We start from the raw sequence: 23159 nt of genomic DNA on the forward strand, positions 1-23159 counted from the left end.
TAGCATTACATTTTATCACAGTGTTTATTAGATCTGTTTCTTGCATTTTGTTGCTTGTTTATCCTCGTATGAAAGTCATCAGTATAATTAATTAAAAATATATAAACTTACTATATTTATTTTTTCCATCATTGTTTTATTTTAATATTTTAGCTGTTATTAGAAAAAAAAGAAGAACTGTAAAAAAAAAGAGTCAACAGTGTTCCAGTTAATATGACATAGAACGTTAATACCATCTGCGAGCCATCAAAAATGACTAAATATACTATTAAAATTTTGTTTTTTAAAAAAGAAGATTAATCTACTCGGAGATATAAAAACAAAGTGTTCATAAAAAACTCAGAGAATATTAGAGTTTAAAACCCATACGTTGAAAGACTATTCAATTTTTTAAGTATTTTACTTTTATAATTGTGTATTGTGCTGAAACGATTTAATTAAATTAGAATGTCATACGTTGTCTAAGCTTTATTTGGTTTCATAGACAATAGGAAAACAAATATTCTTATATGCGTTAAATTAATGTGAATCTATAAATTGCCTCGAGATGGCGATACAGTCTAGGTATCATTGAACCATGTGACGTCAAAATTCACTTGACCTCTAGTGTTTGAACAGTATAATGAACAAAATGGCGAATAATCGAGATGATTTTATTCGGTTGCTGTGGTATAGACTTTTATCAGTAACTTTAGTAGTTATATTTTATTCTCTGAAGAGTAAAGGTAAGTTTTTATTTACAAATTATAATGTTTCATATATAATCTTTAAAAAGAAAGTGAGTTAAAGCTGCTACTGTTTTCAATCTTTCAACTTCTTTAGAGTCTAGCAGCAGGAGCATGTTTCTCACTCGGGTCTCATTCAGTTTTACACTTTCACGTCTTACTATGTAGGCTTACTATGTCGATAGTATTCATGCAGTAGGAACAGAAGTTCAACTACTATTAATTACTGTATTACTATTAGTACTACTGTAGTAGTAATACTTGTTTTATACTACTTTCGAGTTAAGTAGACGGTTCCTAAAGTAATTAATACTAATAGTGATAATAATACAATAAAGTAATAACAAGTGAGTAATATATTAGTTATTAAATACATGTGTTGGTAAGAACTTAAGAAGTTAAAACTAAAATGACTATAGAGACACTGAAACTTGCACATACAAATAGTGTAAGTAACACTACTAGACTAAACTGTTATTAATGAAATATAATAAATAGCTTTGCTATAAGAATTTTATTTATTATTTTTAATATGAAAACTTTTCAGTTCATAATATAGGAGTGGGCTGTTGTCATTCTACTTTTACAACTTAAACTACACTTAGAGGTAGTTCTCATTTGCTTTGTTTGATAATTGTAAGGATAATTATAAATTTGATTATTTACAACATAATAGCAAGAACATCTTAAAAGTAGTTTTAAGCTAAATTTAGGTCCTAAGTTACACTTGTATCATTTATATTGTGGATAACATGCTGAAATACATTATATTTCATAGAACACAGAGCCTACTTGAATGTTAATAAACATAACAAAGTAAGTTTTTCAAATTCTTACTTGAGAATGGAATACTAAACAAGGTAATCATGAACACTGGATCCAGGCTATAAAAAATCAATAAGCAAATGCTATTTCTTCATGAGACCAAAATAAAAAAACAAATCCTAACAGACAGCTTATTCAACCTAATTTAAAAGGTTTTTATAATATGAAATTTACTTAATCTATACTAATATATAAAAAAAGGCAGTATTTGAGTATTTGTATAACTCTTCTCTACAATCTTTATTTAAAAAAAAGGAAATGTTTTTATTACAAAGTTAGATGTATTGATCTGATGTTCACAGCTCAAAAATCAATCATCATAAGTAGAACTGTAATATGTTGAATATGAACTGATGAGATTGAAGATAAGTCATTTCAGTGCCAACTTGCAAACTACACTTGGACAACCAATGTGCTGAGAATTATTAAAATGGTCACCATATCTGCTATTACTTGCATTTGTGGGAGTTGCTCTTGGAAGTGTATGCTATGTTTCAAGTGGCTCCTTGACTAAACATTTGTGTTGGTAAGATCTGGAGGGTGTTCTAATGGTTTGTGTGTGGAAAATTTTTTCTGATTACATACTAGTTTCTCAAAAGTATGTCCCAGCAATGTCTTGGTAGGCTGTGCAAGGTGAGGTGAAATAATACCAATTTGAATGAAGACTGTTCTGTTTAAAAGTCATTTTCTCTGAAGTGTAGGAATGACATCATGTTCTAACATGGATCATTATCATTTACTGTCACTTCCTAAACTCCATTGTTTGTGGTTTCCTAAAAAAATGAGTAACTGGTGAACTTGCTTGTGAATCCAATCTACACAGTAACTTTGTTATGCAACAACTGCTGTACTGCATGTGGGTTACTTTCTCTCCAAATGACACAGCTGTGAGTGTTGACATGGCCATGGAATGAGAAGTGAACTCTATTAGATGTCCTCTAACCAGATATTACTGATTCCCACTTGATTTATTAATATGCAACATCTGGACTTTTGATTGTGGGAGCCTACTGTGCTTGATAATTTGTCTGATGCTGCATTCTGTCTGAGAATTTTGTTCATTAATATTGACTTTTTTTAACTTTTGCCACAATATCAATTGATGTTGTGAAGTAGAAATTGTGAGTTTTATGAACAGATGATCCTGTTTGTTCACTTTTGTTTTTTTCTAAACTTGTTATTCAATAGATTACTTCTGCCTCTTTAACTTTGATAAATGTTAATGGTACACCAGTGGTTATCATCTTTACTGCATTAGTATTGTTTTAAGAGAGCAATTCTTACATTCAGATATAACCTATTACAGGTAATTTCTAAAGGCAGAATAAATCCTTGTATTTCATGCAAGTTTCATGGTCAGCACCATTTGTAACAATTATTTTTGGCAGTGGAACTTGTCTTTCTAATAGTCTTATTAGTCCACCCATTAAATATTTGAGATTTGTGACAATTAGTTGTCAAGTTACAGGTATTAGACTAGGCAAAATAACATTCTCCTTTGTTTTCACTAATGGTTTCTTAGAATTACTAATGTAATTTCCTCGTATTGATGCTGTGGTTGCTTGACCAGCTCTAGAAACAAGAAGACTATTTTTCTTGTTTGCCAGTTCTTGTGAATGATAGTAAAGTGAATTGAAAAAATAATAATAATGAATGTTAAAATAATTGATGCTAAAAAATAACTCATTTGTTTTTTTAATTCTTACCCAAAAAATTGATTTGTAGATGACTTAAGTAAAATTGGTAGTGATTTCAATTCACTTGCTTAATGTGGTTCATGCAGTACCAGTTGTTCAGGAAAATTAATGATATATATATATGTATAGCACCTAGACTACTACTATGTCTGTCATATCCCAGACAGTCTGAGTCCTGGTATTAGTTGACGGGCCTTGTTGGCAACTGGGTATGACAGATGAAGTGGGGTCGATATACTATAACATTCTCCTTTGCTTTCACTGATGGGTTCTTAGAATTTAACTCTATAGCAAGACCATAGATTAGTGAAATACTCCAAACAAGTTGTAACTAGACTCTTAACAGTGATCTTACTTTTAATTCAAAATTCTTGTACGAAAGTCTCGGAACCCATTCATTTCTTGTTGTCAAAGCCAGACACTTTTGCTTGCAAACTATAATTGCTTATTGGCTATTCTTTGTTTAGTTAAAAAAAATGTTTCAAGCCTGTTTTTTTTTAGAATCTTTTTAAATCTAGAGTGAGCTTACTTGCACTAACCAAAAAAAATCATTTTTTAGCTGTTTTCACTAATCAGAATTCAGTTTATTTTGGTACAAGGAAAATGATTTATATTTTAGTGAAATAATAATAATACTGTTATTCTGGAAAAATAGTTTCTATGAAATTTATATTCTTACCACTGTCATATGACTGTTAGTGATTGTGTATGAGTGCAATAATAAATGTAAAGTTGGATCAAGATAATCATTCCATCATCAGAAGAATGCTTAAAGAGTTGTCTCTATTCTTCTGTATGTTTAAATACCCTTTCTTGGAACATAGAGATTATTTTTTTCAACTTAAAATTTTGTGAGTAGTTTGTTTACTTATCATCCAATTTGTTTGTTAAACTAAGCCACAAAGATTGTTGTAAACTAACATCTTAGGATTTTAGATAATTTTTTTTTTGTTATAAAATAATTGACCTCCATTTAGTTTGTATAGATAGTCCATTTCAGCTTTTTTTTGTGGCTCATAGTACTTATATTTTTGAAAGAAGTATTCATGTTTCCACATCTTTGATATGACTAATAGAAATTTATTTTGGATTTGACTGTTATTTTAATTTGTCTTTGATCATTTAATTTTATGGTACAGCAGTTCAGGTTTTCAGTGAGTGTAATTGAAGGAGGGTGTCATTTTAGAAGATTCTTACTTTTTCAGTTGCTGAACCTAATGTTTATTGGCTTTGAAGTGAGTTGTGCAACTCAGCCAATGGTATTTGATCAAAAAAGTGGATTAAATAGCTATATGTCATGATTTGTCAATGTTGTTTGCTCTTAATCACTGTCTTTGGTATATAAGACATAGCTCTGTGCTCCAAATATAGATGAAAAAAAAGATATCTTAATCTATAAAAATGATGATTCAACACCAGATGGCTTTAGTTTTGAATACTAAACAGTCTATGTTGCCTACTTCATGCTTTTAGGTTTTTGTATTTTTAGCTGCTAGATATTTATAAATTCATATGTGAATAAAGCCAATTACTCCATAGCAACTTTGTCTTTATGATGTTTATTGTAATATTTTTGAGATATTTATACAATCAGTGAATTATTTGGTTGACATGATGTACTCATTATTATATACATGTACATCTGGATAAAAAGTTTACATTTAAACTTGTATAATTAATATATTTTAAGCAAACTATTATCACAAATGACATTTCAAGTTGTGTTTGCCAGTTAGGCCTAACTTTGTGATATTTATTTCAGAAACTATAAAGTAACTTAAGAACAAGTTTTGTATATTGATTATTGATGTCTAATCACACTTTGAATTAACTTGCTGCACCACTCATAGCATACCTTTATCTTTCTTCAAACAGGATTTTCAAGTTTCATTGATGTTTCGTTTAACTTGCTATCATGACGTTACTCTATATGTATGTGTTTATTATCTCATTGGATGTTTTAGCAGAATTTTTTTATGATTGATGTCCTTTATCGTTATCAACCAGTTATGGTAGATTCTAGTCCGTACTAACCATGACTAGCAGGAGGCAGAATCTAATAACTTATTAGCAAAATTTCCTGGGAATGTTTTCTGAGCTAACAGAATATTAATTTCTCTTTTGAAAACGTTTGATTTATAAACATAAATATGTGTACATGTAGAATAGGTAGATTAAAAAGAAACATTTATAATTTTTTACACTGTTTTCATGGTAGATAAAATCTGCCTTTGTTTGAGAAAACTGTTATATCTTTTATTAGGCAGATACTGTTTCCTACAGCTCTACCCATTCTGTACAGTGGGTGTGACCTGTTATTTCTGCTAACCTCAGTCTCCACTATAAACAATACTTTACCTCATAGTGAATCTCAATGTAAAAAGATATACATAAAAGACTTAAATCTCAATAAGTTGATCAAGTTGTAGTCTAGTCACATGAGTCATCTCGTATCCCTGTGAATAAGATCTTTCAGGTATAAATTTCTTTACTTCTATTGGAATTGTTTTCAATATCCCAAGATTGACTGTGTTAAATGCTGTCATTATGACTTATCAATGAATATGTATTTGAAAAAGTGAGTTAGAGAGTTAAAGGTCCTTTTTTTTTTCATTTGTTGGCATACATATACTTAAATTTTCCATACAAGGTTTTGTTGTGCATGCCTTTCTTGCATCCCATGTAAAATTTTGAATTTACCTGTGAGTCTTATACTACTTCTAGATAATTTTACTGTTTGAGGTTTCTTTGTTGAAACATTCTTCTATTTTAATGGTTTATCTTGGCAAAAACTCACAGCAAAGTATTTTATCCAACAGAGAAACTTGCATTGTGGAATAGATTCTAAGAACACTGTAAAATGTGAGATATTATTGTGATATCACTTGGATCTGGATGGAGTGCAAATGCCTGTTGTGATTTTACATATATTTTGCATGTCCATGTTCTATACTCTTGAGATACTTTACACAGCTGTCAAACCAATAACTTTTGTTTTCTTGGGCAATAAGTGAAATTTATAAATTGATTAATTGTTGGGCTCATTAATTGATTATATTCAAGTAATTGACTACTCTCATGCCAGACTTGGATAGTTGGAATAATCGGAAACACTAATTTTGATTAGTTAATTATTTTCATGAGTCATGACATTAATTGATTAAGTTGAACAACTATGAATAGATCAAAAAGAATAATAATCAGAAACTAATTTTGATTAATTTATTATTTTCATGAGTCATGACATTAATCAATTAAGTTGAACAGCTATGAATAGTCAAAACGAATAATAATCAGAAACTAATTTTGATTAATTTATTATTTTCATGAGTCATGACAATCAATTAAGTTGAACAGCTATGAATAATCAAAAAGAATAATAATCAAAAATTATCTTGATTAGTTAATTATTTTCATGAGTCATGGTATTAATTGATTAAGTCGAACAACTATGAATAGATCAAAAAGAATAATAATCTTTTTGATTATTCATAGCTGTTCAACTTAATTGATTAATGTCATGACTCATGAAAATAATTAACTAATCAAAATTTGTTTCTGATTATTATTCTTTTTGATTATTCATAGCTGTTCAACTTAATTGATTAATGTCATGACTCATGAAAATAATAAATTAATCAAAATTAGTTTCTGAATAATAATCAGAAACAAATTTTGATTAGTTAATTATTTTCATGAGTCATGGTATTAATTAAGTTGAACAACTATGAATAGATCAAAAAGAATAATAATCAGAAACTAATTTTGATTAAATTATTATTTTCATGAGTCATGACATTAATCAATTAAGTTGAACAGCTATGAATAATCAAAAAAGAATAATAATCAGAAACTAATTTTGATTAGTTGATTATTTTAATGACATTAATCAATTTCATAATAATTTTTATAAATCAGTTATTTTTTAGGAAACTTATCAGTGTAATTAATGCTCATAAGTAATTAATTATCTATACTATTATTCTGCTTGTTTGTATGTATGACCATTACGCTTTCTGACCGAGAACCTGCTGCATTAGCATGTGTTGTTAGAATGTTTCCCCAAGAAAAACCGCAGATGCGCATTACTCACTCAACAATAAACAGTCTGCCTGCAGCAGAGAGCTGCAAAGCTCAGTGATCAAGTTGCTACAATTGCTATATAAAACAAGAAGTAACAACAAAAGGGGTATATAAATATACTTTACTAACCATTTTGTACAACAAAATATTAAAAACTTTGATAAGTTTTTAAAAAAGATTTGGAGTTAGGTCATAGAATAACATTAAGTTTATTTATCAAGAGTATTAAGTACAGTAAAGTTTAGTCCTATATATAAAGTATGACCTATATATATAAGTGGATTTACACATTTCGTTGTGTACAATTACAATTTGTTTGTATTGTGGTAGAAATGTTATATTTAAAGAAGTACTGTTACGATAAAGATACTAATTTGTCCAGAAATCTTTTGTGGGTCTCTGCTAGTATCAATTAATTGAGTTAATCACCCAGCTATGTTGTTAACTTTAATAACTTAAAAATGATACTTGTAAGGTTATATTAAGATTAAGGCAAAAGAAGTAAAAAAATGTTATTGTTTTGCATTAAATTAAAAAATTATCTTACGTTTGACTAGGTTTCTTCATATATGCACACATGAAAATGTAGCATTGCATATTGCTTGCCATAGGCCACAACTGTAGTCTTTATAGCTTTAAGTACTTCATTAATTTTAAGGCATGTCCATTATTGTGGATTAATAAAGTTTTGAAGGTAAGAACTTTAGCGATATCATTATTAGAGTTGGGTGATTAGTGGAATTTGATAATTGATTAATTGTTAAGCTCAATAATTGATTATCCACATGAGATTTGGATAATTGGAATAATTGAAAAGAGTAATAATTGGAGACACTAATTTCTATTAGTTGATTATTTTTATAAGTCATGACAATAATCAGTTGAGCTGAACAACCTTGAATTAATAAAAAATAATGAAAAATTGTAAAGACAAAATTTTGATCACTTGTATAGGTGAAATAATTGAAAACAGCAATTGTAAACTAATTTAATTTCTATTAACCAGTTATTTTACACGAAACTAATAGGCATAATTGATGGCCTAATTATTATCAGTGTATTAATATTTCTGGGTAAATTGTTTTGTAAACTCGGTATGTTTAAAAATACAGGTATAAAGATATGAGCATTTCATAAGTCTTTTTCTGTTAATTACATTGAAATTTTAATCATGTATATAAATCTTGTATAATGAGTTAAAGTTTTATGCCACCAGACTATGGGATTAACTGTCTGGCTTGTCAGTTCTTGTGGTTGATTATAAAGTTAAATGAGATTAATAATTATTATAAATAAATAGATCATCAATTATAAATTATAAATATACAAGCTGATGTACCCGTCCTTTGTCCGGATTATGAGTTTTAAAAAATGTGGGGATGGATGCTATGATAAATCATACAAAAATCCTAACTTTCACACAACTTATTTATAACATAGCATATTATTACAGTATTCATTATTACATCACCAAAAGTTTTGTATAAGGTTTAAGAACTCAATACATTGATACTTAAAACATGGAATATACTGTTCAATGGTAACGGTGACTTTGTATTAAGAGGTAGCACCCAAAGCAGTGGCAGTTGTGATTCTTTCTGTTACCCGCTTTCAACACCCAACTCTTAATGTCCTTCCACAGTGTTTCACATGATTAATTAATTGATGGTAATTGGCTGCAGAAGTATCTTATAGGCCGAAGTTGACAGGTCAAAGTAGGAATCAACCTTATAATGGCTGTTAGAGTAGAAACTTTAGCTGAGTCTATGTATTATTGCTATATGGCAGCCAGTTTTTTTCATTTCATTCTTCCATAGAGAGTGCTAGTGCACTCTCTGAGATATAAGGCATTTGTGTGTCCTCTCCCACACTGTGTGTATGTATTGTGTGTTATAAAAATTTACTAAGTTTTTTTGTCTAGGGATGTGGTGTCATCTTTTTAACGTAGTTAATGTTAACTTGTGTCAAAGATGATAAATTCTCAATATTTACTACATTTTTTTGTGTAGGGATGTGATGCCATCTTTTTAATGTAATTGTTAACTTATGTCAAAGATAATAAATGCTCAATAACAGTAATAATGGGGGGTGTTGTTATCCCCCATTAACATGCCCCTTGTTTCAAACTATCATCCCACAAAGTTTGCTTGCAATTGGCCCAGCGACCTAGGAGTAGTTAGTTAATGTATAAAAAGACAGACACTCATGTTTTTGTATGTGTGTGTGTGTATATATAGAAAATGCTGTGTAATTATTTCTTGCCTAAAAAGTCTGACTAAAAATGAGTATAATAGAATTGATAATGGTTGCAATTTGCTTGATTAATCTGGTTTACTCTGTTACAGTTGTTCATTAAAGCTTATGAAATATATAACACCTAGAACACAAGTTATGCTACTGTATCTGTCATTGGTGAACAGTGACCACACATCCCACTGACTTCCCAAAGGGACATCCTGAACACCTACCAAAGAACAACTATGTCTGTTGTATTCCAGTTGGCCTGATGAACCCTGATAATATGAGAAAGGCTTTGTCAGCATTAGATATGGTAGATGCAATGTGGTTGAATTATTATAACAGAATCTCCTTTCTTTTCACTCATGAGTTCTTAGAATTAAAACTGGTTATTTATTTTAAATAAAAATAAAAATCAATTGAAATACAGTAATAGCTAATACACAATTTGAGTTTCAGTTACATGTGTGTGTAAGTTGTATAAAGCTTATGAAATATAACTGAAGAGAACTTACAACATAAGTTGTTCAGTTTATTATTACACTTTTGAATAAAAAAAGGTTCTGTTGTCATTTTAGACCCTGTTTGATGTTTTACTGATCAAGTTTAGTAAACTCAATAATTACCTAATTGTCCAGTAACTCAATTATACAAACATAACTTTTTATGACATGTACACTGCTTGGCCAACAAATCAGAAACCCTGTACAATCCAGTTATCTTTGCACCCAATTTTTGGGCACACAGTTTCTGTTTTTTGGCAGCTGAGACTAGTGGTTTGTGGACAGAACAATAGTCATGATAATTTATTTCTTGCAGTAACTTGTATATTGTGCTTGATTAAATGGATGGTTCCGGTTTTTGGTTGAAATAAACTGTTAATTGCTATACCAAAGAACGTTATGGTGGTCTTCACAAGCTTTTTTAACCACCATTTCTGTTTCAGAACAGTTTCTTCTATTCACAATTTGTTTACATTATTTACCACACCTTGTAGACTTGAGATGGACATTTTTGATGTTGCAATTTTTTCAGTCAAGACTACAGACAGTAATGATTTTTGAAGTCGGATACATCATTAACCTTCCCCATGAGAATGAAGAGTGAGGCATATAAAAACCTGCTTATATTTATACTGGTGCTTTGATCAGATGGGGCAAAGTTTATTGTCCGTTTACACATCAAATAATGAGAGTGTCCAAAAGGCAAGTTAATATTCAGGTTTCTCATTTTTTGGCCAGGCAATATATATTTCTGACTTCAGCATTGCCTTTATTTCTTGGAGGGGGAGGGTATATCCATTTTGCACTTGCAAAGAAAAACAAAACAATACAGGTGAGAAAAAGGGAGGGAAATCAAAAGCTATATGGTAGAGGCATGATGTCATTTCAGTAAGTGAGGAAGTATAGCATTTTCCTCTTTGTACCAAATTAATGTTTAGGAAAAGAACATTTTATGAATATCACTAAGTTATTCTTTATTCTAATAGTATTAAACCAGAATGTAACAGTATATGCAACCAGATTAAGACAGCTTGTGTTACAGTGGTGTTGTGCATTTTGAAAGTGCTTTCTAAAACATTGACACTATTTTTTGCTTTCAGTACACCTTGGATTTAGAGTGTCATTGTGTGCATTTCAAACATTGATATCTTGTGTAGCATGTTTAGTTAGGCTGTGTTTGTTGCATAATTAGAATTGACAAATATGGTGGTTATAGAAAACACTCAAATCCCTCAAATCAACCAAAGAGTTGCAAAATTTGGAATTGCATACTTACAAGAAATGTTATTAGGGAAAATTGGCTGTTAGAGCATTTTTTATGCTCTTGACAATAGAAAAATGTTTTTGTAATTTCGATGCAGTTTTTAAAGTTGAGTTCATAGGAACTGAGCTGTGTAGAGATGTATCAATTTTATCAGCTAGTTACCAAATGTGAACAAGCATATTTTTATTAAGTGGATGAAATTAGATCTATTAAGCAAATGCTAGTAATATAAACCAGAAATTTAATAATGACAAGTATTAATTAGTTGTAGTTACATGTTTCATTTGGGGGAGGGGAGGGGCTTCCTCTATTTTTTCATGGTTAAACAATAGTATACATAATATATGTATACATTGGTGTTCACTTATTCACCCTAATAAGGTGATGAACTGGTTAACTACTTATGTAAGCTGATAGCCCTTGTTCCAGTGTATGCATATGGAAGTGGTTAGATACATTAGCTCGTTTTATTTTGTTATCAATAGATATAAAAAGTAATGATATTTTAAATTGCAATTTAGTCATTCTGCATTCAAGAGGTTTTACAATTTTACAGAAAAACTGTATTATGTAAACCTATTTAAATACTTATGATATATTGTTCCTTTATGCATATGTTTTGTCACATTTGGTAAATTACATTTAATATCGGTCATTTGAGTGTAACAGTACTTTTAATATGATCAAACAAAAATTACTTTATTTTTAAAATAATTTACCTGTAATGTCTGTTTCAAGTATATTCTGTAGACCAAAGTGTGACATTCCATAATTCTTTTTCAGTTAAATTTATTTATTAGAAAATTTTATAATTCAATAGTAGTTCTTATTTTACTTCTTTAAATTCATGTATAGCAATTTTTAGTACTTTATAATTAATGTTCTGAAAGCCTTAATTTAGAATAAAATATAAAAAAAGTTATAAAATTGTAAAGCATATTACAAGATCATATTATGAGATTTTATATAAGGATTTTACAAAAATTTCTTCACAAAGTGTTAAAAAAATGGAATTTATTGCTTATTCTATAATCCAGTACCTACTCTTAAAATAATTTGGTGCCAAAGTAAATGCATTCAACATAAATCTTTATCATATGTCAATACTGGCAAACAAGTTAATGCTAAACTTAACCGTTTTATTACCACTGATGATTACTGGCAGTTACTGTCTTTTTTTTTACTTGAGTAAGAGCAAACACCATTTTTGGCAGTTGTTGTCCTTTTTTTACTTGAGTAAAAGCAAACAACATTACTGGCAGTTATTGTCATTTAAAAAACTTTTACTTGAGTGAAAGCAAATAACATTATAGGCAGTCATTGTCTTTATTTTTTAGTTGACTAAGAGCAAACAATGTTACTGGCAGTCATTGCCATTTTTTAATTTTTTACTTGAGTAAAAGCAAGTAATATTACTGGCAGTCATTGTCGTTTTTAACTGAATAAGAGCAATCAACATTTTAGGCAGTCATTGTCTTTTTTTTTTTTGAGTAAAAGCAAATAACATTACTGGTGGTTATTTTATTTTTTAGTTGAGTAAGAGCAAACAACATTCTTGGTAGTCATTATCTTTTTTTTAATTGAATAAAAGCAAACAACATTAATAGCAGTCATTGTAATTTTTTATATTTTGTACTTGAGTAAGAGTAAACAACATTACTGGCAGTCCTTGTTTTTTATTTTTACTTGAGTAAAAGCAAATAACATCACTGGCAGTCATTGCCATTTTTTGTTTTACTTGAGTAAGAGCTATCTTTACTAGATAATACTATTTATGATCCTTACACTTAAATCCTGTGGATGCATGCTTTTTGGGAAGTTGACACGAGAATGTGTTTTGTACGAGCAATACCAATCTAAAACTTTGATGTTGAAACATCATAGTTTATGAACTACATGTATCCAAAGGTGTTTAAAAGTTTTATGTTGTATAGATAAAAATTATACAAGTACTGTAAAATTTTTAACTTCATACTTACCTGATGTTTTTCTCATGTCTCTCACATGGTCTTAGCTGGCAGGTCTTCATGTTTCTTGTAGCTATAGGAATTCTGCATATACATGAGGGTGAGTGAAGCCTCATTTTTATGTAAATGAGGTTTCATTATGTGTGAACTTAGATTGATCTAATTGTATAATGAAGTCCTATAAAGTTAAAAAATGTATAAATACTGTTGATATTATAATTATGAATGTTTGAGATTAGATTAAATCTAACTTCAATCAGTATTTATAGTAGTGACCGTAGAATTTACAAACCCTCCCGTTAATTAAAGCTGCTACATATTTTGGTTTATGATATGAAAAACAAACTTCAAGTATATTTTATTGTTCAGAGCAAGACATGTTAAAGTTACTGTTGCTCCCTTCTCTTCCTCTTGTTTTTTTTTTAATTATTATTATTAGTAGTGGACTGGTGTTTTTACTCATATTTCAAGAAGCTATATGTGTTTAGACTTTCTCAATTTTAAGACTTGGTATAGCTAGATGTTATGAACAATAATTTAGTGCATACATATATGCGTAGTGAAGTTAATAAATGAACAACTTTTAAGTCATATGTAACTTTAAACACCTTACACAAGGGATTCCAGTGACAATGTTAAGAAATAAAAAGCTTTACATATAAACTGCATATATTATTAGATGTTTGGTCATTATTTTAAAGATTACTCATGCAATATCCACTCGTGGGTGTGACAAGGCTACCAAGTGTTCAGTTTGGAAATGTTTCCTAAAACTCATTTCACCCCCAGTGAAATACTGTGAATGACCCTTGATATCCAGGGGAATTATGCTTATCTTGACTACTTACTGCTTTATACAGCTAGATTTCAGATACATGTAAATATCAAGTAACAGATATTTAATAATATGTACAGCACTCAAGTCATTCTTTCTGTATTTAATTTTGGTTTTGAAATCGCTCAATACTACATTTTAATATATCCTTCAGAAAATAGTAGTAATTTGAATTTCAAAATTAAAAACCAAACATAATTAAGATTTAGCTTCATGTCTGACATTAATATTGTTTTTATAAATCTAAACACCAATAATTTTAAAAGAAATACTAGTTCAAGTATTATGCATGAAGGATAGAGTGCTTTTAATTTAAATATTGTTAAAGTTGAAAAGCAAAACCCAAATCTAAACTTTACAGTAAGAAAGTTTAGTCTAAACTACTGCCATTGCGAAAAACAAAACTTCCATGGCAAATTATTTGAAATGGTAATTTTAACTTAAAAAAATAGCCAATTTTGCTGTTCTTTTCATATGGAAAAGTATGGCACTTGTATAATCAAAGTGAATGATGATTATAATTAATTAAAGGGACTCTCAGATGAGGTACATGTTTTTCATGGTAAGTACATATAGCATTCAGGTGTGAAAATCTTGAGTTAGTCTAAACATTTTTATATGCTCTCTGATTAGAGAGGAAAAATGGTAAAATGAAAGTGTTATGTATGTTTATTGTTACCAATGTTTAATAAAAAGTGGTGCCTGTTGCACTGAAATATCTTGGTGCTCCAAGATTGCTGTAATATGCAAATGCACTGTAAACTTGAAGTTTTTGTTAATGATTTCTCTAAAAAACCACTAAATTTTTCTTTGTCATTATTATTGGCAAGTGCTTCCACTTTTAATAGTTCTTTAAAAATACATCCCTGTATACTTTTTGTGATAAACACTTAACCGTTTCACTGCAGCTGGGATGTATATATTTCCCAGTTAATTGGGAAATATATGTCTCGGCTGCAATGAAAGGGTTAAGGTAGGTAGCTGATAGAACATTACTAGAGTGAACTGGTGAATTACTGTGTAGAGTAGTTACTTTTGTAGATTGCAGTGTAGTTAAAATAAGTTGATCGTGTCACAAATACAAGTCCCCCAGTGGGACAATTGTAGGTCTATGGATTTACAGTTCTAAAATCAGGGGTTTGATTCCCCAGTGGACACAGCAGATAGCCTGATGTGGCTTTGCTATAAAAAACAACAACACACATACACAGAATCCTGTAAGTAAATGTAGTCACCATTAATTTAATATTTACTTTCATCTGCATATTATAGCATATATCTTTTTATCTGTATATATATAGTAAACTTGTTGTGTATAAATGATGTACCATTTATAAGTAGAATACATTTTATGCACATATTGTCTTACAGTGTTTCCCTGAAGCTTATCTTGTGTTTAAAAAATCAGTGCCTTCCAGACATACAAGTGCATATGTATACGCACAAAATAAAATAAAAAGCTGCTTGGCTGTTCTTTTTATATCCCTCAGCATACCCAATTGCTTGAAGGACTTTGATTTCAGTTACCTCTTTTAGATCTTCTTTCTCTCACACACACACATACTAACCTGTCAGACTTGTCTGTATACTTGAGTAGCTCCCTTAGTCATTTTTTTTCTTCTAAATTTGGCACGTAGATATTGCCACATAAGTAAGAACAGGTCAAAACAGAAAAAATCAACTTGCTCTGTGTAGAAAGGTGTATGTTAAATTTGATATATTCAAGTTTTTGTAGTCTTGTTTTATAATATTATTTTAGTACATACAACATTGGTTGGGTTTTGTTCCTTATTTTTACAGCTTGAAAGTAAACTGTATGGTGTTCTTTTATCTCATTTAACTACACATTATGGTGGTATTTTTCAGATTTACAAGCTCCTTTGTTGCTTTTCTTTAAATGCAGGTTGTTACAGAGAAGTTTTTGCAAGGTTTATATACTTTTCTGTTGCATGTAAAAGGTGTTTTAAGATGCTTTATTTCTTTGGCTAGAAGACATTATGCAAGTCAGTTTATCTTATAGAAGAAGCTCATACAACTGCTTTAAATAATCTGTGATAATTTATTCCAAAATTAACATAGCATTGACTCAAGTGTATGGATTTGTTTGCTGAAATATTCTTGCTATGACAAACTTAATTAACTTTGTACTTTCTTTTAATGATGTTGTACTTCATAGTTTGTTTAAAGGTATGGTACTTAGTTTTAAATATTTTACATCGAGACATAAAGCATATTTTCAAAAATGACCTCAAAATGTGACATTGTTACTGTTACATTACTTTTGGTATGTAGAAAAATAATTGTAGATATAAAAGTAACTTGAAGCAAGTAATATGACAATAGTATTTATAACTTTCCTTGAGAAATGTAACTTAAAATATGTTTTTTCATATTATTAAGTACGGCATTTCATTTACTGGTGAGAACTGCAAATATAAAACCACATAGAGTAATGGTTTTCAAATGAGACCCAAAACTCGAGTGCTTTCGAATAGTTCTAAAGAAGAATAGTGAAATATACAAAAGTGCTAGAGTTTTGGGTCTCAATTGAAAACCATTACAACTTTTGTATGTTAGCCTATGTGCTGTAATACATGTAGATATCATGCTTATAAGAGAATATATGTAACACACTGTTAAGAATAACAAACATGTGTATCTCACTGTAATGGATGCTTATATTACACCGAGAGTTCAGGAATGTAGTACATGCATGCACTCGTAGATGTATGTATCTGGTGATTATTGATACCTTCTAATTTTACCTTGATTTTGACATTGTGATTCACTTAAAATTTAAGTACTGTATTAACTTTCCCTCCACGTTAGTATTGTACTTTGTAAAGCAATTAACAAATTTTGAATTTTAAACAGGTAAAAAGCATAAGGTGATAAGAATCGAGGGTTTATAGCAGTGAGTATAATGAAATTGATAAACAGAAAGTTGTTTTGAAGATCAGCTACAATAAGATGCAGAAGTTAGGACTAGAGGTGGGTAATTAGTAGAATTTACTGATTGATTAATCAACCATTCTCACATGAGCTGGCCTAAAAATAAATAAATTCATTAAAATGCTTAAATTCAGTTTTCAATCTCCATGTTAGGTAGAGCACAGACAGGCCATTGTGTAGCAACAAACAAACATAATAGCAATATTTTGGTTACTTGGATAAGTGGTGGAATAATCAAAAGCATTAATAATTGGCATAATCAAAGAAATAATAATTGGAAATATTGGTAGATTGTTTTTGTGACATTAATCAATTTAACTGTACTTTTGATTAATTGAATATTTTATGTAACACTGATGCTCATAGGTAATTGATTATATTGAGTTAATCACCCAACTCTTGTTAGGACTATAACGTGCATGTTTTCAAAGTTAGCAAAATAGTGATATAAGAATCCATTAGAGAAACACAGTTTGTACTGGTTTAACTTTAGAAGAGTTTTAAAACTACAAACCATGTTGTGTCTTCAGTTAAATATCCATTTGCATTTAAGATGTAGTTATGTGAATTGATGTACTGAAAAAAAATGGAGTGTTTATACAGGTGCTCAAATTTTAGAAGTTGCTTTTATATAACTTCTGAAATATATTCCCTAATGATGAGTTAGTTTTTGAGAAAAAAATATCACATTATTGTAAGCATTTATGTACTGGATGGATATGAGCCTAAAATGTTTAAACAGAAAAGTCTCTTCACATGGTGATTATCTTTTGTGAAGAAAAACTGGCGGCAAATGCACTGGAAAGTGTAACTAAAGTACCTTAAAGACCGACAACCTCTCTCAGCTGGTTTGGCGGCTTATATACTGTAGGTTTTACTGGCAGTAAAACTTGTCTAAGCAGAAGCTGCAGTTCATCGTTATATATAAAAAAAAAAATTGTTTACTAAAACCATGCATCATTTGAAAGTTTCCATGTAAATCGATTCCAAAGAAGGGGTAGGATTGGGGAAAAGCACTGTTGTAAGTGTCACAATCTGTTCTGTGGTCCATGGATCAGCTTGAATGACATAACTCATCTAGTAAAAAAAAAGCTGCACGTGTTTATCAGTTTTATATTTACTTCTACAGTAATAAAAAAAATTACATGTGTTCATAGTTTCTCAGAAGGAAAGAGTGAGAAAAGAAACAGAACTTTCAACATGTATCCAGAAGACACAGTTGACTATTATGTTTCTGAGATATAAAAAGTAATTGTTTAACTCATTTTACATTAGAAAGAAAAATTACTCATAGTTTATGTATGTGAAAATATATTGTATATTGGTTCAATGCTTCATTTAAGTCATTTCAAGTAATTAAAAAAAATTTGAATACTTTTTGCCTTTACAACAAACACCAAATGTATCATGTTTAATTGTTGTTTCATTGTTACTAAAACTTTAGTTATTTATTTATGAAATAAACTCTAATCTGCACATCATATTGTTTTGATATAGTATTACATATAACTTTGTAATGATAATTATATTCTACAAGAATAAAATTTGTAATAACTTATTTATTTAAGTTACTACTCTTTGGCAAAAACGATTTTGGTAAATCAAATATTTGATCAAGTTTGGAGATGGCTTGAATGGGTAGTGAAAGTAATCAAGTTTCTAAGAAGTGGGTTTCTTGTCATCAAACTGACATTTAGGCATTTGTAATTTTTCATAGATCAATTATACTCTTTATATAATTTCAGCACGCACTAATATTAATCCTTTTTCCTGTAATTAAAAACTTTTTTTGCTGGAAATGTCATACTTTTTCTGTACTTAATTGAAATAACAACCTTGATTTGTTATTGGGTTATCTAATGATTTGAAATGTTTAGTGAATTAAAGAGCATCACTACTACATTAACTTTCATAACTTACCACATAAAGCATAACATAAGTTCAAGTTCTGAAACTTCAACTGTGTAAGTATTATATATATACAATTCATTAAACTTGCAAAAGTATGTCATTATTTAAAATCCTATTTTAAAACAATCTTACCTGTTAGTAACTAGCCAATTTTATTTATCTTGGAAAATGCATAGTAGAAAAAGAACAAAAAATGTAGATCATCCGAGAAAAGTGATGACAGTTTGTGTATCTTACATACCTTAGAAAGTTCAGTATATGAAATAGTGTTTCAGCATGCTTATTATGAGCTTTCAGTAAGTAGAGGGCATGTAATACAAAGATGCTTTCTGCATATGAAATATACATTAGTAGAATAATTTACCCTTGGGATGCCTTTTGATAAAAATAGATTGTGCAGTGTTGGGTTTACCAAATTACTTTTTTTTCTTCTATTTGATAAATTTCAAATGCATAACTCAAAGATTTCTAAATATACAAACCAAAATAGAAGGAATGTCTAATTTATTTTGCAACATGTTCAGCATGTGGTAGAGGAAATGTGGTGATATGACTATGTGTTAAGTAAAAGCATGAGAGTTAACAGAATTTATAAAGGTATTCTTAAGTGGCAGGTGAAAGAAGATTTTCAACAAAATGCGAAGATGTTAGTGTATGCTAGATAAATAATTACCCAAAGAATGTATGATTCTAGACGAAAGTAGGAGGATTTTCAAGATGCTTCTAAACTAATATGTGTGAGTATTGTTAAATGGCTAAAAGGCAGTTAAAAACATGTATTTCTGATTTATATTAAATACTCTGAAAGAAGAAGATTTTCAACAAAATGTGAAAATGTTAATGTATGCTAGATAAATAATTACCCAAAGAATGTATGATTCTAGACGAAAGTAGGAGGATTTTCAAGATGCTTCTAAACTAATATGTGTGAGTATTGTTAAATGGTTAAAAGGCAGTTAAAAACATGTATTTCTGATTTATATTAAATACTCTTTAAAAGAAAACTTTAGTGATAATGAATTTGAAATTATAGGAAATAAGGACTTACTGTAGGTTGTTCTGAGAAAATTGTTGAGTCATGATTATATTTATGTACGGTCATAACTGGAAGTTGTGTAAAGTTTTTCTGACCACAATCTCAACATGATGACAGGTGGTGTTTACTGATAAGTTATCAGAGGAAGGGCATGTTAACAAAATGGCAGGAAGCGAGGGGCAGTTAGGTTTAAATGTTATTGGCAAGGCACATATCTGTAGACTGAAATGTTTTGCCATCCACAATGCAAAGTCAATCTCTGAATTATAGTTGAAAACTTTCTAGATGACCATATGATTTACATTCTGATGCCATATTTTGCCATTTCTTGTTCAATAAGAACAATTTCTTACACCTAATTTATTTTGCCAGTTTTCAGGAATATGCACATTGTTGTTATTTGTTTGTTGGGATAGTCTTTCCTTTTAGAAACTAATTTTAATAAGCAAATTATGTTAAAAAATGTTGAAAAAATAAACTTGTTTAAAGAATGGTATCAGTAAATGTAAACATGTTTTAGTTTTGCTAAATTAGTAAGTATGCAGAAATGTAACATCCATCATCGTGGCTTAATAAGCTGTAAAACAACATTTTTAGACGATGGATTTAGAAAAAAAGGCTTGCTTCAAAATCCCTTTCTCCAGAAAAGGAAATAAACACAATTTTGTTTTTTTTGCTCTGTTTTTTAAACTCCAAAACTTTAAGTATTAATATTATAGTAAGCAAGAAATTCTACAATGAAAAATCCTGCATCTGCTATTGATATCAGTGAGCATAACCTCTGTCAGTACTTATTTACATTGCTAATGGCTATAATCCTATTTCAAATTCAAGTTGGTTTATAATGCTTTGCCAGCTTTTGATGTTTAAACTATATATTTCAGACCCTTTTTATAGTTAATGGATGTTAATAAAATAAATGGTCATTGTATGTCTTAATGCTCCAAATGCTCAAGATATATCATTTCGTTATAAAAACTGTAGAGTGGATCCATATCTGTTTTTTGTGCATTGACAGGATGGTGGACACTGAACAGTTGTGATATTGACTAATTTTTATGTAAATGCAGCCTAATCATGAAGAAATGTGCTACTTTGGAGGGTTGGTTACTATGGCTACCATGCATTAGTTGTAGGCAAAAGCAAGTGAAAAAGTAGAAAGGTTAGAGGAAATTATTTGTCCTAAGAAGACAGCATGATACAAAAATGTGGGGTAAAACTTAATCAAGGTGGACTTTGGTGTCACCAAACTGTACCATGTTGAGACAGAAATTAAAATAACAATAAAACTGTAAAGAACGTATTGAAGCAAAAGTATGTTGAAAATATCAAGTTATCTGGGCTTGTATTTTTTTGTTTGTTTAGACTAGGTTTGGCCTGAGGTAATTTAATTTCACCATCTCCAAAAAAGCCAGGCTACTGTCTCAAAACGTTAAAGTTGGACAAGATGGTGTACAAATACAGCGGACACACATACATAATTAAATACCTTTTTTTCACTGTTAGATACACAAAGTTTCCTCGTCAAGTGTTTGGGCAGCTTTATTTGCTTGGTATGCAGGAGGATATCAGTTCTTTTGTTGTTGTTTTTATAGAATAGGTGTGCTCAAGAAATGTAATTCAACCTTCAGTTCTCATGAGTTGAAAGCTAAAGACAACTACGATATGTTTTTTTTTTGTATTCGATTTGAAGTGTATTTTTACATGAATGGAAACTTTTGGGGAAAAAAATTCATTATTGTATTACATAAAATATATGTATTTGGAATTAATTCATTTTATTTTTCCCTATAGAAACAGCTTTTATTTTGTATCAGTTTGCTGGAATTGTGTTGAAGTTGCCATTTTGTTAGTAATATGTTTTAATGTTGATTCAGGTTTTCATATATTAACAGTGTATGCGTACTTTTAAGTATTGAAACAATACGCACAATAACGAATCGTAAGTACTTCCATCTAAAGCGTGAAAAGCAAACACAGCATGACGGGTATTGTTACAAGCGTTACGCTTTCGTTAGTTACTCGTATAAATTAACCTTAGCAAAGCTGAGTAGGGAACATTGTAGTGTAAAATTTAACCGGTTTGAAACACCACTTTACCACATTCATGTGTATATTCAAACACGTGATTATGTTTTATGGAGATAAAGAAAACTTGTTTCAACCCAACGCTAAAAAGCTTGTAGTTGGGATACATGATAACGAATGTAAAATCATGGATTCTGCCAAGCCTTCCAGAATCGCAGATGAACCAATATAGTTGTATGACGCCGTAATCTGAATAATTCCTTGTGAGTGTAGGCGTTCATGTTAAGTACATGCACCACTTAGATATCCATATTGCATGCATGAGGGGGTATAAGGAGGTTGGGGAGTAAACATGGATCACTTTTGTGTTTTACTACTTAAGAAACTTTCTATGTAACTAATTATACTTCTTAGATATCAAATTTCAATGTGGGAAAAACCTCTCGTTGTTGTTACAGTCTTTCTCACCTCTCACACGTGAATATATATTTTTTCCTTTTATTAAGAGCTAATAAGAATTTTTTTGTCCTTTCTGTGAGATTGAGAACCTTGAATTTCAACACCAGAACAAGTGATTGTTTGTGTTATGAAGTGTACATGTGTGGTGGGAGATTTGAATTATTTACGTCGGTCTCGGTGTCAATTCAAGTCCACCTTACTGGCGTCGTTGACGTCATCAAGCAGTTAATGCAACAACTTGAAACTTAAAACACACGTTTCTCTCTTTCCTACTCGGGAACGGTATAACCTTGTTGTTCGAGGTGTGTTTAGATAAGGATGACACAGTGGAAACGGTTAAAGAAGTTAAAATAACATCATACAGATCACTGTTATGAATACACACAGTAGCGATAATATCACGAGTTTAATTCGCTGTTTCAATCCTCTGTCTAACATTTTATAAATACTCTGATATGAATCGTTTGGATCACAATTAATGTCCAGTAGATTTCAGAATTGTCAGAAACTTCCATCAGTATAACTTTCTACAATTATACTTGTAGGCAAGTAAGTGATTGCTTTTTCTTACGTCAGTAAAATACTGGCCTGGCATGGTCAAGTGGTTAGGGCGCTCGACTCGCAATCTGAGGATCG

The 23159-nt window shown here is 30.0% G+C and overlaps 1 protein-coding gene across 1 annotated transcript in view; it reads left to right on the forward strand.

Annotated features, from left to right (window-relative positions):
- The first annotated feature begins 627 nt into the window (after positions 1 to 627).
- Positions 628 to 23159, forward strand: part of LOC106460237 (bone morphogenetic protein receptor type-1B-like) — a 64715-nt gene continuing 42183 nt past the window's right edge. Inside the window, exon 1 of the mRNA XM_013919958.2 lies at positions 628 to 725. Coding sequence (XP_013775412.1) covers positions 632 to 725 — 94 coding nt within the window. The 5' untranslated portion in view covers positions 628 to 631. The remainder of the gene's footprint in view (positions 726 to 23159) is intronic.

The sequence above is a fragment of the Limulus polyphemus genome, unplaced genomic scaffold, assembly GCF_000517525.1.
Source record: "Limulus polyphemus unplaced genomic scaffold, Limulus_polyphemus-2.1.2 Scaffold1, whole genome shotgun sequence".
In the NCBI taxonomy this organism is placed as follows: domain Eukaryota; kingdom Metazoa; phylum Arthropoda; class Merostomata; order Xiphosura; family Limulidae; genus Limulus; species Limulus polyphemus.